The 13223-nt window shown below is 37.2% G+C and overlaps 2 protein-coding genes across 2 annotated transcripts; one reads left to right on the top strand and one right to left on the bottom strand.

Moving 5' to 3' along the window:
- Window positions 1–172: 172 nt before the first annotated feature.
- mettl8 (methyltransferase 8, methylcytidine) lies at window positions 173–5698 on the bottom strand. Its single transcript, XM_057336929.1, has 10 exons — window positions 5593–5698; window positions 4911–5066; window positions 4468–4559; window positions 4142–4362; window positions 3970–4019; window positions 3743–3803; window positions 2722–2861; window positions 1486–1592; window positions 1261–1326; window positions 173–1173 (listed from the first exon to the last, which is right to left on the bottom strand). The coding sequence occupies exons 2-10, from the start codon at window positions 5045–5047 to the stop codon at window positions 1016–1018; spliced, it is 1032 nt and encodes a 343-aa protein (XP_057192912.1). The 5' UTR covers window positions 5048–5066; window positions 5593–5698; the 3' UTR covers window positions 173–1015.
- dcaf17 (ddb1 and cul4 associated factor 17) lies at window positions 5180–11012 on the top strand. Its single transcript, XM_057336928.1, has 14 exons — window positions 5180–5842; window positions 5927–6030; window positions 6166–6247; window positions 6445–6578; window positions 7598–7676; window positions 7759–7848; window positions 7936–8043; window positions 8152–8257; window positions 8415–8557; window positions 9038–9147; window positions 9324–9411; window positions 9921–10001; window positions 10410–10565; window positions 10650–11012. The coding sequence occupies exons 1-14, from the start codon at window positions 5678–5680 to the stop codon at window positions 10764–10766; spliced, it is 1563 nt and encodes a 520-aa protein (XP_057192911.1). The 5' UTR covers window positions 5180–5677; the 3' UTR covers window positions 10767–11012.
- Window positions 11013–13223: the final 2211 nt, after the last annotated feature.

Below are 13223 nucleotides of genomic sequence, written 5' to 3' on the forward strand. Positions count from 1 at the left end.
TGGGGATATTATCGCGATACTTGACACTAATCTTAATGTCCTATAGGGGCTGCTCAAAATTATAATACCGTAAACATCATTTCCAGCACACATGGATGTTGGTCTGAACAGTGACAGACATACATAAATACAGTATTGTGAGATAAATACCCCACAAGCACCTGTTTGTGTTTTAAACAGTGTATTTCCTTGTATTTCAAGCTGCCAGTACACACAATTAAATCATTACAAATAAAACAGATATCAATACACCACGGCACATATCCCTTCATGAAAGGTATGAGCATTCAGATTTACCCCAGCTAGCACATGTACGTCTGCTAAAGATCTGGCAAGCATCTGCTAAACATCTTAGAAAGAGCAGTTTTACATCCATTCTAAATCATAAACATCTTACAGACATCTTATAAATGTCTATATGACATCTGACAGCAGACGTCTCCGACACGTATTGCAGATGAGCAAACTATGTATTGCCGATGTCTTCCAGATGTAAATGTAGACGTCACGTCTTCCAGATGTCATGTGCTATCAGGGACAGAATAAAAAATACATTTGCAACAATACTATTTATATATAGTTTCCCTATAAATTACTCTTTTTACTTGTGTTGCAATAAAAAGCAACGAAATACAATGGTAGCATTGTGTACTTCAAAGTACTTTATACTATGTACTAACTTATTTCAATACCTATCCTAGAATGGTCTCCAAGGTGACCCGTGTATTGAGTACATGTAGTCTTTAAGTCACACTTGGGATGTCAGTACTTTCTCAAAAACAATGTCTCTGACATCCTTAAAGACAAGGCAGCGATAACAAAATTCTTTTTCATCGTTTTATCAACACCTGTATTATTTTCAGGAAGTTTTTATAAGGTCCGCTAGATCATTTGTTATGCTTGACAAATCACAAAGACGATTTCCTTCAGTCTTGAAAAGTCTTCATGACAAGTGTTCTCACTGTTTTCATGACAAGGCCCAGGTTTTTTTTTCCAGAAAGCTCATCGATGTCTGCTAGACAGATGATGAAAGCAGATAAGGTCTCCGGTATTTGCTCTGCATCCACACTCTGTGCATTACCACCTTCTTTCCTCTGTTTACCTGCAGTCTTCTGTCTTCTAAATTCTGAAGCTCTTCCAAACCAGCATTAGAGAACAAATGATGAACCTCATCTGTCAAACAAAACAGAGCTTTATGGACAGTGCTTAACAACCAACATGCAATAGGAATACAAGAAACACATGCTAAAACATTTCTACCTTTTGTGAAGAAATACACACAGGTTCCATCCTGACGTGTATAGAAATTGTCAGACAAACACTGACCTACAGAAAGGAGGCATTCATGTTTATACAAGCATTAAAAACAACCATCAAGTTGAATTAGATTACACTGGTACTGTAAGCCCTCCATATTAACACCAAACATTGGGTCGAAAAACAGGGACAATGACATTTTTTATGAACCAGTTAAGACAAAATCACCTTTTTTAAATCTTAGTTGTGACAGATCATATCTGCCATAGTCTCTGAACAACACGATTCCCCCCTGCTTCAAGCATCCAGCCAAATTATTCACCACACCTTGAGCTCTGAAAAAGGAAACCAGAGTTAAGCTTTTAAAGCGGGTGCATCTTATTAAAGGGATAGTTCACCCAAAAATGAAAATTCTGTCATTTACCCACCCTCTGGTCATTTCAAACCTGTCTTTCTTCCGCAGAACACAAAACAAGATATTTTGAAGAATGTTGTTAACTGGCCCCCAGGTCCAGTGCTGTTCGGTTACCAACTTTCTTTAAAATATCTTCTTTTGTGAAGAAAGCAAGTCATAAAGGTTTGAAATGACAAGAGGGTGATTAAATGATGACAGAATTTTCATTTTTGGGTGAACTATCACTAAGTATAATTGTCATTTACTATTCAAAAGCATTAACAAGTGGTTTTGTAATAAGTCTTTTCTGTAAAACGTGCTTTGCAACAATGCAAAATTGTAAAAACAACAAATAGTAAAAACTCAATCAAATCCTTTGAAAACATTCCTTTAATTTCTAACAGTACGGACACAGGTAGCAACACTTTTCACATCTGCCATAGAGAGACAATATAGTTACAAAGAGCAGACAGACTAAAATTCCAGCTCAATGGAATTATGTCTGCACTTAATTCCCTTGGAGGAAAATATGCAAACTGACAATGTCAAACACTTGGTTAACTTTCCATGGCACCTTTCAAAGAGCTGGCTTAGGGTTCTTGGCCCAGTGTTTATATTTAAAGAGATCGCCAACTTGCAAAACTACAATTCATGTTTATGACGTTTGTTTGCAGTTAAATGTGTGCGAAGTAAGAAGAGATGTCCATCATGTTTGAATTAAATACAAATCCTTTACCTTTAGTTGATTTGTTGAATCAAAATGAACCCCACAATAAAGAAACACAAACACAGTAATAATATTCTAAAGCTTTTTTTTCATTTTTCTATTAAAAAAAGGCAATATCATGTTATCTAAAGTGAGAAATGAATGACACTATGTGATGTATTCCTGCCTGGCTAAAGAATACCACAGTAAGATAAATGTGAAACGGTTGCTATAACAAAGGCACTAACAGTAGTAGTGATGGACAGTGTGAACAGTTGTGTGGGTTCTGTATTAGGTGCATGCTGGGAGAGTGCTGTATGCTATTGCGTAATTTAATAAATAAGTGTGTGTGACTGTAACATACCGTGCTGGGTGGATGGCAGAGAGCACAAAGACGACCAAAATAATGTCCAGACTTCCAGGAGGGAAGGGAAACGGGGATGTTGTGTCACAAATGTCCCGCACAAACGTGTGACACACTGCAGGGTCATAGTCTGGGTGCTCCTATAAGGAAAAAAACACGCCATTGTTATCACACCTTGAATAAATAGTTCACCCATTCTTATATTTGCACTGTATCTGTGATGATGTAAAACTGAATTATTTGAATAAGGTATTTTATAACAATTTTGAGCTACAATAGAGAGGAAGGTTTTTCACGAATACTGGGGCAGTACAGTGTATGCCTTGGTGGAAAAAAATTGTGGACATTGTATCATGATATTACAATTGCGTTTTTTTATTTATTTCACTTTTATTTATGTTTAAAGATGTTTACATTTTGCTTGATGATTATTGAAATACAATTTACATTTCATATACTATGAATTAAAATGAATTTAAGCTTTGTTTTTTATCTTTTCATCTCCTTTATTTTTGCTAAACCTAAAAGATAAATAGTTTGATATGTAATATAGTTTATATAATATAATTTTGAAATCAAGGGAGCTTTTTGCTGTTGGTTTATCAGTATGCGTTCTAAGACAAGCCCATTTATTCTGACTTTATTTCTTTCAGAAAATGTAACAAACTGGAATACCAAATTGTATCAAGTATAAACAGAATCAGACGCTTTTAATCAATTTTAAAGAACATGATGGTGGCGAAATTACTTTTGTATGGATAGCTGTCGGCATGCAGTGAATGTCACTTCCCGCTTCATCATCATGCAGCTACTGGCATAAGAAGAAGGTCTCTGCATACCAAAAAGCATCAAGCACCACGAGACTGATCCACCCCCCACACGACTAATCAGCTGCCATTAAAACGGATCCTCATCTTCATACATTCCCAAAGCTTTCACTAATGTCTGTGACGCGTGTCAGCGTGTGAGCTCTGTTGGTGACAGTATAATTATTCATTTAGAACGTGTGACAGTGATTTACCTGGACAAGCTGAATAGCTCGAGATGAAAAGTCACAACAGTACAGAAATGCCTTACTGCCCCTACAGATTGACAACAAAGCTGAGTGAACACAAAAGTGAAAACTTTGAAAGCATCTTCTTTAGCATTTTTATTTGAAGTCTACTAACAAGAAAACTAAAGCTACGCTCTTGAATTAAAAAAAAACATTCTTCCGTAAAAATAAATTCTCAACAAAAAAAAATGTACCTGATGGTGTTGATGATGGGATAAACACTGTTACCTGCACCACACCCTACCTGCACAAAACACAATGCCTATCAACCTGAGTCTTTTCACTGCACAACAAGGAAAATATTACATTTGTGTAACTAATGATCATATTTGTGGCAATAAAGAAATGGCATATAGGTTACAGCACCTCTAGTATTCTTAAGTCAGCATGCTGTCCAGGGAATGAGGCACAGACTGGAGGACTGGAACAGCAGTCCTGACTTTTCTCTGAGCTACAAATGCCTCCGACGTCTGGAGGAAGTAACTCTGGGAATTCTGTGAAGAGCCAGCTCCGGTTTCGGAAGAACTTGCCGTGATGCATCTCATAAAATCTGTCCCAGTATTTATTCGCATCTCTGTCATATTTGGCTGATGGGACAAACCAAAAGTGAGTAGAAAAAAAGGATTATGAGTGACATGCTTCAACGTATTTGACTTACATCCTACATTTGTGTTGGGGTTTTGAATACATACTTTGCTCCTCTACGGGGATCTTATGTTTAGAGTTTTCCTCTGCCTTCTGCTGGGCTATCTCTCTCTCCTCCTCAGTCCACTGCACGTGATCCCTGAAGCACAACGGAAGAACAAGCATTCATTTCCATTTATTTTATTGTAGATATTGTCTAAGTGAACAATAAATGCCGTTTATAGTCAACAAATTGGATGATACACAAACATAATCTATACTATAGATGTCTATAAACTTTTCCCTATGGCACACTGCAGTCCTCTGCTGTCACTTTCTTTCTTGTCAACTTCTCACATTAACCAAAAACGTTCTGCAGTTGCATTAATACCACGGTACAATTGGTATGATTACCTAGCATGTACCCATGATATTAACAACCAAGGTAGAACAATTGTATTTTTTGGTACTCTTGGTAAATGGCATGTGTCAATGATAACCATGTATGTACCACATGTTATGCTGAAAGACGTCATCAGGGTTAGTGAGGATCCTTCCACCTAAGGGGGCCGGTGGTCTTCCTCCACTGTAAAGCCTGGAGGGAATGCATCTCACCGCACGCACAGTCAGCTTCAAGACCGTTCTCATCTCTCCACATTCAACGTAACTGGCAGTATGAGAGAAATAAAACCAATAAAGCCACCTTTAAACCGTGATGTAAAGTTAAAAAACTACATATCCCAGCATGCAACTGCTGCGGCAGCGGCCGTTGACCCGGAAGCTTATGTAAACACAGGTGGAAAATGTGCGCTGACTTGCAAACAAAACAACTACAAAAGCAGGCAGAATTTTTTGTGTGAATTTAACACAATCTAGCCACAGACGGGGTTGCGGAAGTAGCTGACATCATTATTTATACAAACTTTGGAAAAGAGCAGTTAGCATTGTAGCAAAACTGCACGCTAAACTGTACATTATGCTATGTTTATACATACAGTAACGTTAGGCAGCTTGCATATGCAACAATGTGTGCAAAATTTGATTATTTATGAGTACTTAATTCACAAGAGGCGAATATTCTGCATTATACTAGTTAACGGTCACCGGTTGTGTTGAGTTAGTTGGATAAGATATTTCACAACATTACAGTCGCTGCAAAGTCTGTATTTAAGAGAGGAAAGATTTAGTTTTACCCGCATCCGATCAGATGATTTTTTTGAAGATAATTCCGCTCAGGTTTATGGTAGTTAGTGTAATTTAGATGTTGTATCTTCCTCCATGTGGGCGCTCCCGGCTCGACGCGCGCAGCGCCACCACGCGGGCATCCGCACCAGTAAGAACAGCTGCAATCTCCTGTACTCAAGATCAAATGGCACCTCTTCCAATGACATTGGCAAATTACTTGGGTCAAATCTCAAGATACTTAGAAATATTATGCTTCAGGTTGGTATTAAACTGTGTTTAATGCAATTTACAGTTGATTTGTTAATGTTGTCGATGTTAATTCATACAAATGTTACATTATAGGATGACACAGAATTTATAAAGGTTTGGAGCAAGACCTCCAAGTCCCTCGTTTTTTATGAAAGTGGATGGATATACTTTGACAATTACAGGTGTTGTTACAGCAGGTACAGTTCACCACCTGATCTCTTATTCTGATTGGTCACTTTCTTAACCAACAACTTACAACAGAGCACTTTTTCATGTTAAAATGCTACAACTTGTTTACAGTCATTGTTTGCATTTTTTCCTACGAATCCCAGCCTTTTGCCTCAGCCAGAACTTCTGTATAGGCTCCCCAAAACAGAAAAGATTGAAGATGCATTGTTGTGCCAGTGTCCTCTGGTGAGTCTGTTACTTTCCTTGTAATATAAATCTGAACATGATATTCGACTACATATTGGGATAGTTCAAATGAGGCACATATTACACCTAGGTGTGATAATACAGACTTTTTTGAATGTACAATAATAGCAGACACACAAACAGTTCACACACCTTAATTGAGAAATATCTGCAATGGTGACTTTTTATTTTTGCAGGACACTGTTTTGCCAAAAGCATCAGACCAGAAGCCATTTCTTTTGGCTCTAACAAAAGACTGGTTATATCGGCTCTCAGCAGAAACGGGGAAAACCCTAGAGCACGTCTACCTCTCCTCTCATTTGAAATTCAGGTGATTTAATAGAGCTAGGTATATCACATCCAATTACAATCCCACAGACAATGATTTGTTTCTAGTTATTATCACTACATGTACATCTGTACAATGTAAGCTATATTAACAGGTATTCCGTATATTTACCTGCTTTCTATCATTTCTTTCCTTCTGTCTATACTGTTTTTTATTCTCTAGTATAAAATGTATTTTCTGTAAGCTTACTATTGATAAATTGTGAAAAGCACTATGTGAACACCAAACATTTTAATTTAGGGTATACAATAAAGTGCTGCTGTAGATGTTCAAGCTGAATATGATGAAAGTTTCTCTAATCGCAACAGAGAAATATGAAGGGACATTTCTTATTAAGAAACATTCTGTAAAGGGCTGTTCACATTATAACGATAACTATAAAAAATAACCTTTTAAAAATCGTTCTTAATTCAGGATACTATTGGAATAGCTGGGTTCACACCATAACTGTAACGATAAAGATACAGAGAACGATAACGTTGGTATCACATTCAGAACGATTTTAATCCAGCCGATGAATGATAAAACATACTGTCAGACAGTTTCTGGCGGATAACGTTTGACTATTGGTGATTGCAATTCGGGTTTTATGTCTGAATTAAAGGCTGTACTGGTGGGAAAGCGGTGTGTTTACCGCAGGATATTATATATGTAACGCTTCTGAGTCAGCAAGCTGGCAAAATATGTGCTTTACGTCCCGGACACGAGCGCACCTTCAGCCTTCAGAGAGAGCATCCCGCCTTTGCTGTCATATTTTGGAGAAAAGAGGTTTGGGAATGAAAACGAAAGCATCAGCAGCAGGTCATCTACATTCATTTTAGTGACTGGGAACAAAAAATAAACATAACGTTATTATTATCGTCCGCTGGTGTGGACGCAAATATAGTTATAGTTACAGTTATTGTTATAGTTAGTTATCGTTATAATGTGAACGTCCCTTAATGCTGCTCTCTGTGAAAAAGTGTCTTTTGATTGTTTTAATTTTAGTTGTCTCTTGACAGATCTTTGGGTTGGGACTCCTGCCAGGAGACTTTCTATGTCAAATCCACTCAAAACAAACAGACAGTTCTGGAACGACAGGTCAGGCATTTATGACGGCTCATCTCTGCGCATTATGTTTTATTCCATGTAACTCACACTCGGTCTTTTCTCTTTTGCGTAGGCATGTGTTGATAATGACATCCTCATGCGCCTAGCCATATTTCAAGTCTTTCCTCTGGATTTTGTGGGAATGTTGGAGATTAGTAAAAAAGTAATATGTGCATTAACACTTCAAATAGACAGCTTTGCATTCTTTTCAAATAAAATGAATGAATAAAAAGGGATGTGTTATGTGTAGATCTTTGGGAAAACAGCTGTGGATGTCCTGCTGTCACAGGGAGTGTTGGCTATATCACACAGCTCCAAACACGTCAAGCTTTACAGTTTCGAGTACATTCTTGAGAAGGTAAATGCGTCGAATCGAGTATTTTTTTGTAAGACTGACTTTAACACTGTTTGTGCGGAGACAATGTCAAATCATTATTTCACATGTGATGTTCTGTTGTCTGTTTAGTTTAGAGTTGAGAAACTGTCGCTGGGACAGCAGTGTGACATAAACGGCGTGAAAGGGATCGTGGGAGAAGCTCCCTTTGGCATTCCAGTCAACATTCACATTCATGGCAAGTATGATATACTGCTGTTGTTCAATACTGTTATATTATACTAAAAACAATTACAAAAACACGTTTATATGACACATCTACAGGTATATGACGTCTGCCAAACAGTTTGTAGATACTGCATATTGTAATGTTCATTTAATGTGCTTCTCTACAGAATGTCCTCCTGTTTTGTTTGAGATGTCATACTTGGAGAGCGGGGTTCAGATTGGAGGTCATCCCTGGCACTACATCTACACCCCTAACCATAAGAGACACACAGGAACCCATCATATCTGCTCTATCACAGATGGAACGCTGGTGATTACTCTCTTTAGATACAAATTCATAAATATAGATTTGTAAATATATAGTAGTTTGACTCCTCAAAGGCAGTGACAGACCTAACATTTCAGCACAGGATCATTGTCATTTAAAAAAAAATCATGGGTATAGTGGTGTTACCTAATGGCTGGAATACACTACAAGACTTAAAATCTGAACAGATTTTTTTTTAAACTAGACGTCATACACTTGCAGACGTTTTGAAAGTTTCAGATAGAAACACACTAACTGATCAAATCTGCAGACGGGCACAGACTTTCTGCAACAAATCCAGACTGAAAAGTCTTGTAGTGTATTTTAGCCTTAACTCGTTTACTTTTGTGTAATTGCTAATGGCCTAACGTCCATATTTGAACCCTGTGATTTGGGAAAACTTAAAAAATACTCTTTGTACCTGAAAAGAAAGTACTTTTCCAACGTTCTTAGTTTAATCCAGTGATGTCATCTGTACACCAGGCAAAAAACGGTGTCCAAGAGATGAGGTTTGACTCTTTGGAGGCCGACTGGATCTTTTTTCACCCAGATGACTCCGGGAGGATTGTTCATGCTGGGCCCAGCACAATAAAGTGAGCATCGATCATAAAACTACGTTTTGTCCTGAGTTAATAGCCTTGCCAATATTCACAATATAGCACAGCCTTAAGTGTACAAGTTATATTTATTATAGTTAGTTTTAATCTAACCAAAACCTTTGAACGGGTCAAATAAAACGACTGAATTCTTTTCTCAATTTTTCATACAGTGTTCTAAAGATCATGGCCGACCCAGGATGTGACTGGAAATATGAGATAGTTGCAGACTTCTCTATCACTGCAGCTCGTGACAATAATGTGATTGTTTTCTCTGGCTTCATTAGCAGTTGTGTTTAACGTAGCAGCATAAGTACGCTGTTGGAATATTCTGGGACTTTTCATTTAGGCTTCATGTTTACATCATAATTGTATTATTTTAAAACCTCTAAGTTCAGCATAAAGAATTGCCTACCTGATACTAGCAATTCGCTAGTTGCACAAGATGGCGCTGGTGAGCTTTTGGGATGCCAGAGTCGGCAGAGTAATTTCCGGTCGCATAACACTGTATTGCAAAAGAGGATTTGGGGCTGGCAAATATGGGTGTTTTTTTAGATAAAAAATAAGAAAGTAATATATAAGCTTATATATATATATATATATATATATATATATATATAAGACAGATACTCTTTGTTAAGCCAAAACAACTCGATCGTGATATACGACAGGAAATTAGTCTGCGGACTCTGGCGTCGCAAAAGCTCATCGGCGCCATCTTGTGCAACTAGCCCATTGTAGGTGACTTTTGGATGGTTTCTTCCTCACAGGTCCCTGCGGTGACCGTGACCTCTTCTGGACGCACAGTGAGGAGGAGATTCCAACTTCTAGATGATGACCCTGGACAAGAGGTCAGTCTACCACACACTCATAGGGGAAAAATCTCTCATGTTGTTTGTGTGCTTTCAAAGAAGAATTTTCAACCAGCATTTTTTTTCATTACAACATGAAAATGTCAAATGTCACTGGAAAAAACTTATATTTAAAGCAACCTGTATACATTTCTTTGTTGTGCTAAACACAAATGAAGAAATTTTAATGAAAGTTTGTAACTAAGCCGTATTGGCTCATCATTGACTCCCATAGTAGGACAAAAGACTACTTGATCTCTACTTGTTAAGTTGATGCAGCTCACAATATAAGACTAAACAACAGTAATAAAATCAATCAAATGAATAATGTGAATAATAATAGAAATGCCAAATAAAATAGTTAATATTTTAAAAGGATTGTTTTTTTTCTTTCTTTTGACACTTTAGACATTCAGGATGGTCAAATATGAAGATGAAATCGATCTGTTGGCTGTGGTAGAAATCACTGACACTGAGAATGAAGGGCAGGCCCATCTTCGTCTCCATGACAACAAGAATGGGCTTCTAATGAAGAGAGTTCCCCTAAAAGAACCCTGGGATGTGGTATGTGTTAGCAGATTAAATGTTGTAGACACCATTTATTTGAATTACTTTGTTCTAATTTGAGATCTCCTTTCTTTTTTCTAGACTTACAGTCACGAGGTGTACTTTGATAGAGACACTATTATTCACACCGTCCAAGATAAGAGCAACACTTTCAGCTGCCATGTTTATAAAATGAAAAGGCGTTCAGATGAATCTTGAGTTCAATTTGTATTGATCTCTAGATGACTGTACTGCATATGGTACTATATTATAAATGGTTTATTTTTCTGTGTTTTGAAATGAAGCTGTTTCTGTGACCATTATATATTTTTCTTAAAATTACACTTTTTTTTTAAATTATAAAATGGTATTATACTGTTTTGTGGAAAAGGTCACCGCAGGACAATTTGAGAAAAAAATATTTAAATAAATGAAATATTGTCATGCTTCCATTTTGATTTCAGAATGACTGAACATTGTAAAAACACATTTATGAACTTTATATGTTTTTCACTTTAATTAGGGCGCGAGCAGGGAGGAGCAAGCCACCGGCTTGCATCGTAGTGCAGAGCCCTATTGTTTCTGTGTTGTTTATTATTCCTCTGCCTCTTTGATCGCTAATTTGAAGGCCTAAACATGCTCAAAAACTCACAATAATTTGCACACGTATCAGACGTTGCGAAAATTTACGTCTGATATGGGTTTTAAAATTAGGCGTGGCAAAATGGCATGCACCAAAATTGGTAAGCTCATGGAACACCCCGAATCATTCAAGAAAAGTCTCTTGGGGCATATCTCTAAACCAAACAGGAAGTCCGTTATTTTTGATTTCCTGTGCAATTTTGTAATTCGTTTCATGTTTTAAACTGTGATTAACTCCTCATAGAGATTTGAACAGATCAGCATCATATTTGAAGAGTACAGCCAGTATGATCTTCAGACCTATGTGAAGATACATTGCAAGTTGCTGACTTTTCGTTGAGGGGCGTGTCCGTGGCGGCCTGACACAGTTTGATGTTTTGCCATGAAACAGGAAGCCATAGTAACTCAGACACAATGTCTGACCTGCCTCACAGTTCACATGTTTGATAAGAGTCCTGGCCTGAACACATATCCATGTCAGTGTTCACTTATAGCAATAGCGCCACCAGCTGGCAAAAGGGAATGTGACACATTTGTGCTCCCAGCTTTAATTGTTATATTGAAACCTTTACCTGTAACTACACAGGTTCCTTGTCATGTATGTGCAGAGGTGGACAGTAACGAAGTAAATTTACCTGAGTACTGTACTTAAGTACACTTTTTGAGTATCTGTACTTTACTTGAGTATTATTTTTTTTAGTACTTGTACTCCACTACATTTATAAAAAGGTCCAAAAGTAGAAAATGGTTTCTATGCAGCGGGGTTTCCTGTGTGCGCAATTCATCTGGCTTGCGATCTGCCAGGACCTTTTACTGTTGCCAAGTACTTCAGTTTTTCCTAAACTCGCGGTTTTCCGGCAAGCTTTGAATGGCCATTTGGCAGATTTTTTTAACGCAAATCTGGCAACTCTGGGATCTTCCCCACTAAACTAATGTAAACGTAGGCGCTGCTACACCATTGATAGCGCTCTAAAAAGGCAAATAGAACAATAAAAGACGAAAAAGGCACATGTTAAAGTGTGGTGTAATCATCTGTGGGTTACGATCAGTCAAAGATCGTAGAAACATTGTCGTGAAAATGATCGGCATAACGGCTAAACGGTAAATAAGCATCACATACACCTTGAGCTACGCGTGCGTGTTAACTTCTGATCTGCTGCTGTATCATTTAAAGCGATTTGGAAAATGAATGATGTTTTTAGTGAAGTAACTATAGTTGAAGTATTCCTGTTGAAATAAAAACAATAGAACCCTGACCAAACTACAACAAAATGTAATGGATTTAATGGTTATAATGGGAATTGTACTATGGATACTTGTTGTCTACTTGTATGTAATGGATTCTATTGATGGGATGGTAAATCCTATTGAAAAAAAACCAAAACACACTACAAAGAGGAATTTAATTTAAAAATCTCATTCTAATTCAAAAATGCATTGTTTTTTCAGCAGGGATGATATTTGCAGTAAAACCACAGTATCCACAAATTTACCATTTTCTATATATGGGAACCATACTCCAATTAATAATCTTTAGTAAAACCACAGCAACTAAACATACCATAGTTTCATTATACTAGCTATAGTTTATGTTTGTAGTTAAATTATGGTAATACAAATGGTAATAAATCCAACAAACACATGGCTTCTACACTTTACTATATACAAGAACCTTACTACTTACTGGTAAATTGCTGCTAAAACTGGTAAAGGGAATAAAATAAAAGAACACTGCTCATAAATACATATAGGCCTAGGGGGCTAATGAGGATAATTAGGCTAAATGATCATACAGGATTATATCTAAACTAAACATATATGTGCTAAACATATAAAGCTCTTAAAGGAGTTGCTCACTGCAAAATTTGCCCCCATTGACTTTCCATAGTAGGAATAAAAATGACTATGGAAAGTCAATGGGGGCAAATTTTGAAGTGAACTACTCCTTTAATACAACTGATACTGTGAGCTACTCAGTGTGTTCAGTAGGGTGCTTCAGAGGCATAAGGTATACGACAATAAAACAATGCACAA

Source organism: Triplophysa rosa, linkage group LG6, assembly GCF_024868665.1.
Source record: "Triplophysa rosa linkage group LG6, Trosa_1v2, whole genome shotgun sequence".
NCBI lineage: Eukaryota > Metazoa > Chordata > Actinopteri > Cypriniformes > Nemacheilidae > Triplophysa > Triplophysa rosa.